Genomic DNA, 16421 nt, shown 5'->3' with positions numbered 1-16421 from the left:
TTTTTGGCATGGAACATACTGCATGTTAATGTATTTTTGTGTGATATGTATCTTTGCTTTCTTTAAGAGACATATATTAAAACATCGTTTGTGTCACATGTTTTTCATTAAAAGGTCCAATCAGATTAACTGGATCTGGATCAAGTCGATGTTCTGGCAGAGTTGAAGTTTATCACAATAACAGCTGGGGAACAGTCTGTGATGATGGCTGGGACTTAAATGATGCTCAGGTGGTTTGCAGACAGTTAAACTGTGGGTCGGCACTGGAAGTTCCTCAATCAGCTCACTTTGGTGCAGGAACTGGACAGATCTGGCTTGACAATGTGACCTGTTCAGGAAATGAAAGTTCTCTAACTGAGTGTCAACACAGTGGATTTGGATCAAACAGATGTGAACATGGTCAGGATGCTGCTGTCATCTGTTCAGGTGAGATATTCTTTTGATTAATAACCTGTTAATATAAACTTTAATCGCCTCCGCCTCTCATTCATGTGCTTGCTAAGGCTCGGCAAATGTGTGAGACAATGAGAAACCCTGGGCACAAAACCTTAGACCACAAAACACACAATCTTGACTTTTTTTCACAGATCATATCTGCGCTTACGTTTAGCACAAATTATTTTGTGTGGGAAGACTCTTGCTCTTGACAAAGGCAGTCGCACTTTTCTCCTCTTCCTCCTCTCCCTGCTTAGCCTCTTATGTCCTTGTCTAGTCTCGTGTTTTTTGTATTACTTTTCCCTGGAACATTCTCTCACAGTCTGTTCTCTAAAACCTAAAAGAGGAATTATGGATTTGATCATCTGGTCCCTGAATGCAATTGACACCCCTTTCTCAACGAGAAGTTTGGGCTTGGGTGAGCCTGAGTGCTGAAGATATCTACCTATTCGGAACCATGATAACAGGGTTCTTGCTGATCGGAGCTGGTTTGGCCCTGACTTATCGAAGAATTAAGAAAGCGGAACCGGCTGTTCAAACCCCCACAAGGCTGCCCACTGGGATTGAAACGATGGGACGAGGCGTGAGTTTCTCAAAATGGGCTCATTGAGTGCAGCAATTACAAGATCTTGGAGAAGCTTACGGCTGCTGTGAATACGCAGAACAAGACCTCTGAGTGTACATTGGATTCAATCTTGGAGCAGCTCACTGCGGTCGTAAGTTCTCAGAATAGGCTCTTTGAGCACAAGAATGACAACATCACGGAGCTTAAGGTTGATAACATCATGGAGAATCTCACGGCTCTCCAACGGGAGATTGAGAGACCAGTGTTGGACTGTTAGAAAAGCTTTGAAATTCATATGAGTTGTTCGCACTAAAGTAAAAAACACCATCACTTCATGCGGATACCCCCTCGGTGCCAGCTGCGGCCTCAAGGCTGGAGCCAAACAAGAACACGACTGTGTTTAGAGTGTTCTTCCCATTCTATGCAAGGCCACCTGGGTTGGCTGGAAGACTGTTTACTTAGCCTGGCAGGGCGAAGGACACTGTCTCAGCTGAACTCTGGACACACACACACATGCACACAGACATATATACACATGCAGATGTACACTCATCCCCCCTACCCCCCAAACGCCTTCGACGCTTATTACCCTCCGATGCTGACGGTGGATCAAGGAGACCAGCGCATAGGCTGCAGGCCCGGATGTACTGACTAAATCGGCTGTCTCTCACCCTTTACCCATCCCTGTTGCTTGTCATGTGTTTCTTTGGTGTATTAAGAGTTTTTTTTCATGTGCTATGTGCAGAGGTGTTTTTTTCTGTTCTCAAACTGATCTCCCTATTGCAGCTCAGTCTGGGGGGAGTTATTTTTTTTCTCCTTATCTTTCCTCATGTTGTGCTTTTTCCATGTTATACCCCTCTGACCTGTCTTCCCCATGTGATGTTTGTGTAATGTATGTAATGGTCGGAAGGGTAACACGGCGCTGGCACGGTTGGCAGCCTTAACCCAATTTCCCTCGGGATGAATAAAGTATGATCAGTCAATCAATCAATCAATCAATACTGTGGCAACACAAGAAACCTTTTTAAAAACAAAAAGTGGTGAGGTGACTCTCACTTGATGGGAGTTGGTTCTTCTGATTCACTACAAAGTGAATGACACATCACTACTGAGGAATATTTGATTGGGGAAATGTTGAACCTTTCTCTAAAAATGCAGCTTTGATCTAAAGAGAAATACAGTAAAGTTTAACCCTTTAAAGCCGGTCGGAGTGGGCACGCTCTGTTTTGCGTAACTATTTTTAAATCACTGTAGCACTGCAACCATGTAAGCTAGCGCAATAATTTTTTTGCACATGAAACCGGAAGAGTTGTACTTGCATCTTATGCCATCAGCTTGTCCTAGGTCACGGTTTCCTTCCACATGTAGCTTTGCAAAAATTGCATAAAAAGCACTTGCAGCAACAAAAAAATAATATTCCAGAAACACGCTTTGCCAATCCGATCAGCTGTTCATAAAACTTCCTACGTTGGAATAGACGTCAGCGCGAACTATTGCATGTCCACTATTACCTGCATGAAACCGGAAGTGACGTCATTTTCGCAGAAATGTAGTTCTTTACCTTCAGGGCCTTATGAGCCTATACTGATGTTTTTAAAAGTTATGTTTGACTTTATGACCCTTCTGTATCATTTCTGGGATGCTTACAACTCAAATTACACTTCTGGAAATAGTTTAAATTGATGCATATGCTGTTTTTTTTTTTGCAAATTTGCATTATAATATTTATTTTCGTTTTTTCCTGCAGTATATAAAAATTGGTGTATTTCAAAAGTAAAACTATGAAGCCTCTTAAATTTCTCTAACTAGAAATATATGTTAAAAAAACAAAAACGATTTTCAATTTTTTGTAGTTTATTGCACTTTTTTGCAATTTATGTAGTTACTATGCACTTAATGCATACATATTATTAAAATTTGGGTTATAGTGGTTGTATTTAAGTATAGCAACTTGAAATGCTCCCAAAAATGGCACTACAGCATGTAAAAATATAATATAAGCTCTGGGGGACTTGGTTCTATGGTAGGTCTTAAAGGGTTAAAGAACTTACAAGATTACAGATACAGGGAGTGCAGAATTATTAGGCAAGTTGCATTTTTGAGGAATAATTTTATTATTGAACAACAACCATGTTCTCAATGAACCCAAAAAACTCATTAATATCAAAGCTGAATGTTTTTGGAAGTAGTTTTTAGTTTGTTTTTAGTTTTAGCTATTTTAGGGGGATATCTGTGTGTGCAGGTGACTATTACTGTGCATAATTATTAGGCAACTTAACAAAAAACAAATAAATACCCATTTCAATTATTTATTTTTACCAGTGAAACCAATATAACATCTCCACATTCACAAATATACATTTCTGACATTCAAAAACAAAACAAAAACAAATCAGTGACCAATATAGCCACCTTTCTTTGCAAGGACACTCAAAAGCCTGCCATCCATGGATTCTGTCAGTGTTTTGATCTGTTCACCATCAACATTGCGTGCAGCAGCAACCACAGCCTCCCAGACACTGTTCAGAGAGGTGTACTGTTTTCCCTCCTTGTAAATCTCACATTTGATGATGGACCACAGGTTCTCAATGGGGTTCAGATCAGGTGAACAAGGTGGCCATGTCATTAGTTTTTCTTCTTTTATACCCTTTCTTGCCAGCCACGCTGTGGAGTACTTAGACGCGTGTGATGGAGCATTGTCCTGCATGAAAATCATGTTTTTCTTGAAGGATGCAGACTTCTTCCTGTACCACTGCTCGAAGAAGGTGTCTTCCAGAAACTGGCAGTAGGACTGGGAGTTGAGCTTCACTCCATCCTCAACCCGAAAAGGCCCCACAAGCTCATCTTTGATGATACCAGCCCAAACCAGTACTCCACCTCCACCTTGCTGGCATCTGAGTCGGACTGGAGCTCTCTGCCCTTTACCAATCCAGCCACGGGCCCATCCAAAATAGCAAAATAGGAATGATTTTGGTCAGCTGGGAGGGACTCCCAAGTTCAATTCAATTCTATTTTATTTCTACAGCGCCAAATCACAACAACAGTCACCTCAAGGCGCTTTATATTGTAAGGTAGACCCTACAATAATACATACTGTACAGAGAAAAACCTAACAATGATATTGTCATGTTCTTGGGTCTGTGACCCAGTGAATTGAATTGTTTATTACATGTTTCCCACATTATTACTGTCGGTGTTTTGGTTTTGTATTTCTAGGTCCTAGGTTTTGTTCCCTTTGCCCCCTCATGTTACTCTGTGCTCCCTCTGTTCTGTGTCTAGTCTACCCTGCCTGTGTGTTCCCTCTGTGTGTGTATATAAGTGTTTCCTTCTGCTTGTTGCTGGTTCATTTGTGTTGTCTCCCCATGGCTGTATCCCAATTCTGGGTCTGCAGCCTTAAAGTACGCAGCCTTAATGGTCCTCAAAGACCGCTAAGGCTGAAAGTGCGAGGCTTGTAGGCTTGTGAAATGGGACAGTCTAGCCTCCGTCGCGCTGCCCAGGTTGCCTAGCAACCATGATACTAACAGCTGGAAACGTTTCATACAGCTTTGTTTGACAGAAATGAAGGAGAACATATTTTGTTCATTTGTTTCTACATGAGCTCTGTGTGATTTGATAAGTATCTGAGGCTGAGACCACAGGACTGTAAAACATGATTTTTGGGCTTAATTTCTGTACTGAACAGTCATTTAAGATTAGCTAGTAAATAACAATTAGCTAATGTTGTTCATGAGACTAAAGTCATCTCACTTTGGTAATGTAAATATAATATGGCCAATATTATAGTTATTATATTAATCATTATTAGCTATTACAGCAGTGAGTTTGAACTCCATGTCAAATACTGAGCTTCAGTAAAGATTCAAGTTGCAGTTATTTATATGTCCTATCACCTTAAATCTTCACTCAAAGACAAGTTTATTTGACAGTGTATCTATAGATGTATCATATATAAGAGACAAATGTTGTTCTTTTAATATGTTGGCATTAATAAATTTGGCCCAATGCTTACGTATATGTGGAAAAAGCAAATGTACGAGCTGTGATAACTGTTGCTGATAGAATGAAGAGTAGACTGATATATTAAATATTCCTTTATTGGGTGAGAAATCATATCATGTCATAACTGCTTTAAGTCATACAGAATACATAGAAATCTGTTGGTGATCATGGATGTTTTCACACATTTCCACGCTGTCAGATTCCACTGGTGGAGTTGAGCATAACTTGCTTTTCGCAAGTTTATCGCCGCTCGTCATCCACGCCTCCCGCTGAACGCGTAGCGCTACTTTGAAGTTTGTTTTTCGCACTACTTCGTACGGCACTACGTTGCCTGGTGGACGGACATGTGACCAACATACCACTCTTGAATCCCGATCCTTCTGCCAGGCAACGTAGTGCCGTACAACAGCGGAAAAAACAAAACAAATCCTCTTACGATATCACAAAAATCATGGACAATCCATAGAAAAGCCGCACCTGACTAAAAGCCACAGGGTTCAAAGCTTGTGCAAAAAGTAGTGGCTTATAGCCCGACAATTACGGTGTATATTTTCCCAAAAATACTGATAGACCTACATTTCCTTACACTGAAAATCTTTCTGTACACCACCACCATAAAACATCACACCAATTTCTTTGTCATAATAAAAGAGTCATAATTCCTAACAAAAAATCTGCATTTTCTATTTGTTACTAAAGGCTCACTCATGGCTATCACTTCAAACTGATGAGTTGATGTTTTTAAATAATTTTCAGTTTTAACAATAATAATAATACTTCTACTATTTAAATGCAAGATATAAATAACCTCCAAATTTATATTGTTAAATTGATTGTTGGAATAATGTTCAGAATGGTTTGTATCATTATAATAAAAATTTGCATCAAAATCACTGTTGTTTTCAAAATTAAATCATTTATGTTCAATTGGATCAGCTGCAGCTGCCCAGCCAAGGAAACTCATGTCTTTGAGCTCATGCCAGAGAAGGCTTGGACTTCTGTAGTTAGTGAGTTAGTGAGCTCTTTAGAAAGATCCATTCTTTCATAGATGCTATTTTTAACAATTTTAACAATAGATGCTATATGCTATTTTTTTTTTTAATCAAGAGATATGGGCCTGTACTTCCGTCCAAATAGCAAATTCTTAAGATGATGTATGTAAACCGTTATTGTGTTGTTTTCCTGGGTATTAAAAATAAATAATTAAATGTTTTATCTTGGTTTACAGGTATTTCTCCAAGTCCAACAAACCCTCCCGGTATGAAAAAAATCCATTTTCTTCTAATTATTGCTTTTACTTTAAATTTAACAGGGTGGGATAATTGTATGGCACCAATCTTCATTCACTTTAGAAAAAACAAGAAGTGTGTGCATATGTTTGATTTTTTTTTTAATTTGCCTAATACAGAAGTTTGCTATGAAATATGTTTCAAAAATTCTATAGCTGTAGTGACAAATATGTTGTGTATGAGAGACATCACCATATGTTATAACACATTTAATTTAACCTCCTAGGACCTGGCGTCCAGATATGTGGACATCACATTTTGGGTTGTCTAGACCAAATTACTAAATTTTGCTCTACAAGGGCCTGATATCCACTTACAAGGACGTTATACTGCCACTGTTCTATCGAAATTTAAACCGAATGTCCTCATATGTGGATCTCATTTTTCTCAGAAACAAAAATCAGGTTAAAAAAAATCACATAGTTCTTTGTTTTTAAATTCATCAGGTCCCAATCAGCCCAAATAGCAAAGAGAAATTAAAAATGCATGCCACGAAAGAGTTCGGGTCTTGGGAGGTTAAAGCACGAATGTCTATTTACCACAGATTACTGTAACATGACAGCTTTTTCAATAGTCGTTAACTTGTAAAGTCTCAATAGAAGTAGAGACATAGAGATAAATGTGATATAAAAATAAAAAAAATATGTGAAATTGTTTCTCGTAATTGTGAAAGAGTTTTGTGATTTTCTCCTTGTCTCCTCTACAGAGCCAGTGAAGTTTATTATAGACTTGAACTTGCTCTTCCCAATATCCAGTCTGCCCCCAAATTTCATTGATCTATTCAGAGGCTATGTGAGAAATGTGTCCTTCCCCCAAACCATCACTGAGTCTTTAATACTAGAAGACTTGAACTTCTCCACATGTAAGAATTTTGTGCTCAGTCACATTTAAATGTGTTCATACTCTGGTGCATGATTTATGAGCTGTGTTTGGTGATTGTCTTAAATGTGTTTATCAGGGTGCTATCCAAACTCCACTGGAGGACTGCAGTGTCAATGTGAGGACCAGTTTGCCTGGTCATGTGACAAATGTGGCCTATACGGTGCATGCAATAATGTCACCTCCCAAACCTGTGAATGCATCAAAGGGCTTCCTCCTGGTGGAGAGTTCTGTGAACCAATCACAAGTAAGCAGCTTGTAGCTGAAGAAATAGAATAATTTTCAAATCCAATCCTCTGAACTGCTCATCTTAGAGGAGACGCAGGGAATACAAAAGAGTGTCTCTGGGTGCTCTGTTTTTTATGCTCTGCCAAGTGCCTACTCACCTTCCTCCTCTGTCTCCCCCCATCTAGACATCCAATCATGTTGGTTACATAAAATCATCCAATGTCCAGCCACACCCTATCCGTCTCTCTATATCTATCTCCATCCTCCCAGTCTAAACTCTAAAATCACTACATTACATTTTTTATGTTATTCTTCACATAGAAATTCCACCACTTCAACATTCAGTCATATATGGTTATACTCTATCTTTAGTACATTCTCACATGAACAGTCATTTTAACGTAATCTCTTTTTAATCCAGAAATCGTTCTTTTAATTTTTCTCTTTATAACTGTGTATATATTATATAAGCCAGACATTCTTTAGTGGCTCTTGTGTATAGCTGCCACCCATTCTCCCACAATGATATCTTTCAAGGATGTTTCCAGCCAGACTTTTAGTGAAAGGGTTGTTATTAGAATCATCATCATGGTTTATTTTTTGTTATTCTTTATAATGTTTTTAACTTAAACCAACTTATTTTTTACATAACTGATTGCATTCTGACCAGTACTGAGTATAATGTGTGGCAAAATGCTTGTGTCCATATTTAATATGTTTTAAATCTGGTGCTGATTATGACTGAAATTACCGTTTTACAGGGAGAAGAAAATGAAATATTTACATTTTTATCTTCATTCACAGGTATCTCTCCATGTCCAACAACAACTCCTGGTATGACAAACATCTTGGTTATTTATGCATTTATTTATTGCAGGGATAAAGTTCGACCAATTATGTAGTAATAAAACTTACGAATGATAAGCATTACAGTTCGTTCATGAATCAATTATTTGTAGTGGTGCAACCGATTATGGTTGATCCATAATCTGAACCAATCCCACTCCACGGTTCGGCACGCACGTGATCCGAAGATTCGAAAAAGAAGAAAAAAAGTATGTGTATAGTGGTGTGGTGGGTCTGTTAAGTGATAGTTATGGCCAGCGCTAGTGGTCCAAGTGGAGAAGCAGAGGAGTTTGCGGTATTTAAGCAGCGCTTTGCTGCCCAATCCGACCGGGCTAAAGCTATTACAAAAGCTACTGGGGTGTTTAGCTGCAGACGGGAGGCCGTATTTCATTGTGCAAAACAAGGGGTTTAAACTATTATGCACGTGCTTGACCCACGCAATGATATCCCGTTCACGTCCACTTTAGTGGCAAGATCGTTCAGACCTCCAGAGCAACGGAAGTGCGATATAATGAGCGGTATGTATTATAGACCCTGTGCACGAGAAAATGCTAAGTTCCTGGTTTGAGACCGGATGTAGGGTTGTACATTTCTGGTAGCTTTACTTTGCGGTCAATCGCTACTAAGATATACTCCAAAATCATGTCCAAAACTCGAAAATGGAAAGATCGCGTTAAGTTACAAAGAGCAGAAGGTGGGAACACTCACCACTGTGTGTCATAAAAAATCTAATGATCAATTTTGACGTTTAAAGAGTTTAGATCGATCAGTTGTTTACATCACTCAACACAAGCAGAACTGCATCACTGCAGCAGAAGACACATCGTCCACATTCAGAAGCACATCTCTGTATAGTGACTGGTCTTATGATTTAAACAGGCAAATGTTCAGCATTCAAACTACAGGTGAAGAATAGTCAAACCAGATGTTTCCCCCTTTATGTCGAGATCAGCTAGTCAAGTACACACCTACACAGCATGTTAACAAACCGTGAAAAACAGCCACACAAAAAATGAATGATTGCTGGTAACAGTTTCTATACATTAGTATTTACAAAGGGTATGTTGTGAATTACCTTCAAAATTACAGTGGTCCCTCACTATAACACGGTTCGCTGCGTGTCCTGCGTCCTGATCGCTGCAGATGGTCTCCTCCGTGACGTCTCTCCTGTACAGTACAGAATCGCTGCATCGATTGCTAGCAGTGTGACTCTGAAGTGCAGTACTGTATGTCCACGATGTCCACGAAACGTTTTGCACCGTCAAAAAATAAAATTGGCTACTTGATTTCACCTATCGCTGGTTATTTTTAGAACATAACACCCGCGATAAACGAGGGACAGCTGAGAAATATAACATTTGAATCCCTTTTCTCTTTTGCTCTGAGGCGCGGGGGAAAATATCGACAAGTCGATGAACATCATTTACAGATATATTGGGTAAATGCCCAAGACATAAACCAGGCGTGAATAGGACACCGGAAACAAAGCTCCCCACAGGAGTTTCCGCACCGGAAGTAGCATATGCTAACGTGCACGTAGGGTCTACCTTAACAATATAAAGCGCCTTGAGGCGACTGTTGTTGTGATTTGGCGCTTTATAAATAAAATGGAATTGAATAGAATTGAGTGATACAAAGACTGTACTGCCCTAATTTTTTTATATAATTGCGTGGAATGAGTCTTGAGTTGAATGTTTTTAACAGGCAAAAAATACTTCAATACGTAAATGTTAAACTTTTGTGTTTTTTCTTTTTTTGCTGATCCAAAAATCCGATCTGTGACTTAAAACCTTCATCCGATCCGAACCGTGAGATTTTTGATCCGTTGCACCACTAATTATTTATATATTAGGTTGTCTCATGTAACGAATGAGGAGAGCTGACTGGAGTAAATTATTGGAAAACAAAGCTAAACTCCTTGATAATCTGACATATACACTGCTTAACACAATATCTTATATTAAATGACATCTCCCATCATTGTAACAGGTCTATGTGATGAATTTTCCCCTTTTTTCCTTCACAGCACCAATGGACTTTGATATAGTCCTTGAATTACACATCCCAACATCCAGTGTGGCCCCAGATTTCAGTGATGTACTCAGACACATTGTGAGAAATGTCTCCCTAACCCAAACCATCACTGAGTCTTTAACACTGAAAAACCTGACCTTCACCACATGTAAGGACTTGATCTTAATTGACTTTTGTACTCAGTCATATGTAATAGTGTTCATTTGATCCCGCATGACTTATGAACTGTGTGTGTTGTCTTAAAAAGGGTGCTATCCAAACTCCACTGGAGGGCAGCAGTGTCAGTGTGAGGACCAGTTTGCTTGGTCATGTGACAAGTGTGAAGTATACGGTGCCTGTAGTGATGTCATCTCCCCAATATGTGGGTGCATAAAAGGACTTCCTTCTACTGGAGAGTTCTGTGAGCCAATCACAGGTAAGCACTGAAATCTTCTAGCTGTTGCTACAGAAAAGTGCTTTCACCAAAGACCTTAATGAATGTATCTGACCAGCGTGTGTTCATCAACATATAGTTATGGTTACTTAGAATCACTTATTAAACATATGCTTCACTGTAAACTCTCTATAGTTAGAAATAATGGTGTGTTCTTGTTTCCTTTGTCTCTTTTTCATGTGTTTTTGGATTTTCTTCTTTGCTGTTAATTATTTTTTGTCATTCACTAGAAAATGAACATTTTAAAAGTATAATTTCCCTCTACAGATGTTTCTTCATGTCCAACAACAACTCCTGGTATGTGAACATTCTTCTTGCATCATTGTTCCTTCTTTGAAGTATTGTTTTGCCGTAAATATCATTACAAAAAAAATGTGTAGTCACTGTATTTTACGGAAGTGTAGAGCTGCCACCCAGGGAAAAGAAAAATCGAGCCTATATCACGTCATAACGTGAAAAGTTTACTGTTGTAACATTACACTCTTCATGTTTGAACAATATACTATCATGCAAATACAATATACATAATTATCATGTTCGTGAAATATAATATTTATATTGTATGAACATAAAAGTTTTTTGTTATAACGTGATAGTAGTGATAGTATATTGTACAACCATGAAAAGTATATTGTTAGAACAATAAACTTTTCACGTTATAATTAGAGATGGACCGATCCGATATTACGTATCGGTATCGGTCCGATACTGACCTAAATTACTGGATCGGATATCGGAGAAAAATAAAAAATGTAATCCGATCCATTAAATATCACGAAAGCACCTCACAAAACTTGCAACACGCCGTAACTCACCTCAGAAAGTTAGCACGTCGGAGCAGTATGCATCACGTGATAGAGCGGCTGTGGCATGCGGGACCTGTGGTGGTCTGGATAGCATGTGGAGCTTCGCTAGCAACCCGGCATTTCATCTCCGACAAAGTTATCCCGAGAGAAGTAAAGCAAGTGTGTAAGTCCATCTCTGAATGTTTGTAAAGCATTCCTGCGTTAAGCTTAACAAACGATATATGGAGCGACTGCCTCTTCTGGCTGCTACTTCAATCATGAAACTGCTTAATGATCAGCTGATCAGCTTTTCTGTCGCAAGTCCGTCTCTCTTGTTTGTTTTTGGCCCACTTTGCACCAGAAAGAGGAAACCAGTGGATAAACAACAGCAGCACATTTAAGCTTGATAAGCTGTTGTTAGAATTTATTTAATATTACTTTCTACACCAGGATCTTTTTCTACGTAGCTGACGCTGGTAACTGAGCAGGGGCGGATCTAGCAAAGTTTAGCCAGGGGGGCCGATAGGGCATGAACAGGGAAAAGGGAGCACAAAGACATACTTTTCTTTCTTATTCTCATTTAAAATGTCGAGCTTTTAATAAATAATTATCTGACACCCAAAGTTTTAATTTGATGTAAAATGAATAGAAGTCCATTACTGTATATAGTAACTATTAAGTCTAATATATATATATACCTAACTAATATATAAGCTATAGTACTAATATGTAAGCTATAGTACTTTTTCCTTTGGGAAGGTACCATCTGTGCAGACTGCAATTTTGTTGAAGAAAGATGTTGAATCTATTTAATATTTCTTGAAAAATAATTGATTTCTGTGCATTTTTTTTCACACTGCATCAAATTAAGGTTGATTACGTCGATTAAGCATCATGAGGTGGAGCGTGAGGGGTGGTTCCTTATTATTTTTTATTTATTTATTTTTGTTGTTGCTGGGAGTTGGAACCCTATTAGTTAGGTTGCTTAATATTTACGCTAAGTACTCTTTAAAATACCAGAATAGGGAGGATGGTGTAGATTTAAGTTTATTAGATTGATCAGTATTGCTGAACTATGAAATTTTTTTTTGCATACAGGTATAACAGAATAGCTTTAGTGTAGTTGTTGTTTTAAACTTGAGTATGAACTTATACAAAATGCAGCAAGATATTTAAAAAAAACTGTTTTGTTGATTAAAAAACACTATATCGGATTCATATCGGTATCGGCAGATATCCAAATTTATGATATCGGTATCGGTATCTGACATAAAAAAGTGGTATCGTGCCATCTCTAGTTATAATGTGATATACCTCTATTTTTCTTTTGCCTGGGTGGCAGCTCTACACTTCCGTAATATATAACAACAACACTTTCAGTGTTCTCAGTTTGAAATGTAAAACAGTATGCTGAAATCTAAACTGCTGCTTTTTTCCTGTTTTTATAGTCATAACACCATCAACAACATTAACCACAGCAACAACCGGTATGGCGTTTGAAATGTAAAGTAAAGAATGAATGTCTGTGTGTGAGCTCCAGATCATCAGTTCCTCTGTAAAATCTAAGACATGAATCCCTTTTTTTTGTACCAACACAGCTATTTATTTGGCTGCATTAGAAAAGAGAAATTTGAAATATAAGAAAGGTATGCTGAAATCTGAACTACTGCTTTGTTTTTCTGAGTTTTTCAGTCCCAACCAGTGTTGGGCAAGTTACTTTGAAAAAGTAATTAATCATAGTTACTAGTTACTTATTTAAAAAAGTAACTGAGTTACAAGATTACAAGTTACAAAGAAATTAATTACTTGAAAAGTAACTATTGTTTTACTACTAAAAAATGTTTAACCCTCTGGGGTCCAGGGTATAATTGGCCATTTTTAACTACTTTTGATTTTCCCCACATTTCACCTTTAAAAACTGTTTGCCTTGTTTGGTATCATCCTTTTCAGCACAACCTCACGTGTCTGAATTTACAGTTATGTTTTCATTTTGACATACTGTATTAACACAATTGATGCAAAATCAGACAAAAAACATAACATCCGAGTAGAAAAAGTTATATTTTTTACTGTAACAACCACAAACATTTTTAATGAATCATATTTCATAACTTTAAATGCAAATATAAATTGTCAATTTTAAAATCATATGCACAAGTTTTGCAAACAACAAAATTATTTGCAGCCATTCAACTTTCACCCTTAAAAAAAACAAAAACATTTAAAGCTATTTACATAACAATCAGGTGTCCTGCATTCAATAAGATGCCACACAAAATATTTGTGCGACTCCCAAAAAATCATTTCTGTCCACTATAAAGGAGAACATCACAGCCTGATACCTGCAGGTCTGACAGCAGCAGGTGTATCACTCCTGTTTCTACCTGGAGACAGCAGCCGCCTCATTGTTCTGACACACAACACCAACCTATCCACAACACTACACACTAAATACACAAGACAACACATTAACTACACACCCCAAACATGCTAAACGTCACAAATCTCTCACATCTCAAAACTCTCTCTCTTTCTCTCTCGCTGTCACTCCTAAAACCTCCCCCTCTTCCTAAACAACCAAATGTCATGTTTTCATATCATTTTTTGATTGGTCGACATGGCGCATTTTTTCACCAACATGAAAGGTCTGTTTTTTGTTTAGTTTTTTTTTATTTTTTGCTCATAAGCAGAGAGTGCTTGCTGCGCTGTCCTTGGACAGTAAACATGATGAAACTATTGAGGAAAAAACTCTGCGTATATATTGTTTATCATGACTCTGGTTTTACGTGGCCTATCAACACAATTTAAAAACTGGTATATATCACCATTTTGCTTTGTCATCTTAAAGTGGTCATGTGATTGGCTTACCACGACTACTTTATTCTTCCTCAGTCAAAAAGCAGCACTCATGTAATTGTTTTGCCCCCTTTGCTTCAGGTGTTGTGCCAAAAAGCAATTGTCTGCCAGAAAGTGATTGCCGTCCGCGGGAACGCGCGCAGCTGCTTAAAGCTGTAGCACGTAGATTAGAGCATTTTCAGATGAAAACACAGTTTTCAAACCTGTCCGGGCTAGTGTGGACGTACCCTTAGTGAGCTCTTTAGAATGATCCATTCTTTCATAAATGTTTGGAAAAAGGTGGACTGCATGGCTAGGTGCTCTTTTATACACCTGTCACAATGGAGCTGAAAAAATCTAAAATAAAAAATTAAGAGGTGTGGCCCTTCACTTCTGTACTTCTTCTAGTCCTGTACATCTCAAAAGAAGTAGAAACATCTTAGATGGGGTGTTTGTTCATAAACAATTTATGTAAATGTTGTTTCTCATAATTGTGAAAGTTTTGTGATGATTTTCTCCTTGTCTCCTCTACAGAGCCAGTGGAGTTTAATATAGACTTGAACTTGCTCTTCCCAATATCCAGTCTGCCCCCAAATTTCATTGATCTATTCAGAGGCTATGTGAGAAATGTGTCCTTCCCCCAAAACATCACTGGGTCTTTAATAATAGAAGACTTGAACTTCACCACATGTAAGAATTTTGTGCTCAGTCACATTTAAATGTGTTCATACTCTGGTGCATGATTTATGAGCTGTGTTTGGTGATTGTCTTAAATGTGTTTATCAGGGTGCTATCCAAACTCCACTGGAGGACTGCAGTGTCAATGTGAGGACCAGTTTGCCTGGTCATGTGAGAAGTGTGGCCGATACGGTGCATGCAATAATGTCACCTCTCACACCTGTGAATGCATCAAAGGGCTTCCTCCTGGTGGAGAGTTCTGTGAACCAATCGCAAGTAAGCCTCTGTCACAGCCAGTTTCTAACTCCTTGCTCTGCAGCACAGACACCCCCAATAATGTAAACCAACCAAAAATAATTATTATCCTGTTTTGTTTTTTAAACTCTTTTTACAGTATGGCAAAAAAAACAAAACTTCAGCTTCAACTTCTCTCCAGTCCTCTCTATCTTATGTTTTTCTCTATATTGTTTATTGCATATTAAGGTTCCTGTTTACTCTCCATAGAAAATAGAGAAACGGTACATTTGCAATAGCAAGATACATAAAATTCGATGATATTTCCGTCCTTCTAATGGAGAGTTTTGTAAACTAATCACAAGTAAGCACTGAAATCTTCTCGGTGTTGCTACAGAAAAGTGCTGTCACCAAAGACCTTATTGAATGTATCAGGCCAGGATGTGCTCATCAATATATAGCTACGGTTACTTAGAATCATCTATTAAACTTCAGTGTAAACTTTCTGTTTTTAAAAATAACGGTGTGTTCTTGTATTTGTTTTTTTTTGTCTCTTTTCTTGATTGTGTTTTTTTTTGTCTTCTTTGCTGTTAATCATTTTTGTCATATACTAAAAAAATAAACATTTTCAAACCCTGAATTTCTTCCACAGATATTTCTCCATGTCCAACAACAACTCCAGGTATGTGAACAATTCTTGCTTTCCTTGTTCCTTCTTTAAAGTATTGTTTTGCAGTAAATATCATTAAAAAGTTGTAGTCACTGTATTTACTAACCTAAAGTCTTTCAACAATTTCACCAAGGCTTATAAGGTGATGATATGTAAGCACAGCACTCCTGTCCTTAAAGCAAACACTTGATATTAAAGACATAATATGTACATTGCAAGGGTAATTTAAATTAGATTCTGTGGCTGCATTTAAAAATATTAATCTACAGCACAAATAAAGTATGCTGAAATCTAAACTGCTGCTTTTTTCCCTGTTTTATAGCCATAACACCATCAACACCAGAAACTACAGCAACAAACGGTATGGTGTTTGAAATGTAAAGTGAAGAATGAATGTTTGTATGTGAGCTCCAGATTATCACTTGCACTGTAAAATCTAAAACGTGAATCACTTTTGTTGTACCAACACATTTATATGGCTGCATTTAGAAAAGAGAAATTTGAAATATAA

General features: G+C 37.9%; 1 protein-coding gene across 1 annotated transcript in view; it reads left to right on the top strand.

The window, feature by feature from the left end:
• Positions 1-16291, top strand: part of LOC146674417 (scavenger receptor cysteine-rich domain-containing protein DMBT1-like) — a 52740-nt gene extending 36449 nt beyond the window's left edge. Inside the window, exons 23-32 of the mRNA XM_085401062.1 lie at positions 115-426; positions 6228-6257; positions 6995-7150; positions 7247-7414; positions 10976-11005; positions 12942-12980; positions 14863-15018; positions 15115-15282; positions 15893-15922; positions 16233-16291. Coding sequence (XP_085257188.1) covers positions 115-426; positions 6228-6257; positions 6995-7150; positions 7247-7414; positions 10976-11005; positions 12942-12980; positions 14863-15018; positions 15115-15282; positions 15893-15922; positions 16233-16291 — 1148 coding nt within the window. The remainder of the gene's footprint in view (positions 1-114; positions 427-6227; positions 6258-6994; positions 7151-7246; positions 7415-10975; positions 11006-12941; positions 12981-14862; positions 15019-15114; positions 15283-15892; positions 15923-16232) is intronic.
• Positions 16292-16421: the final 130 nt, after the last annotated feature.

This window comes from Rhamphochromis longiceps, linkage group LG3 (genome assembly GCF_057381845.1).
Source record: "Rhamphochromis longiceps isolate RC_006_pf linkage group LG3, R_longiceps_female_GT1.1, whole genome shotgun sequence".
Classification (NCBI taxonomy): domain Eukaryota; kingdom Metazoa; phylum Chordata; class Actinopteri; order Cichliformes; family Cichlidae; genus Rhamphochromis; species Rhamphochromis longiceps.
The sequence above is the reverse complement of the archived record's forward strand: the minus strand, read 5'-3'. Positions and strand labels throughout refer to the sequence as shown.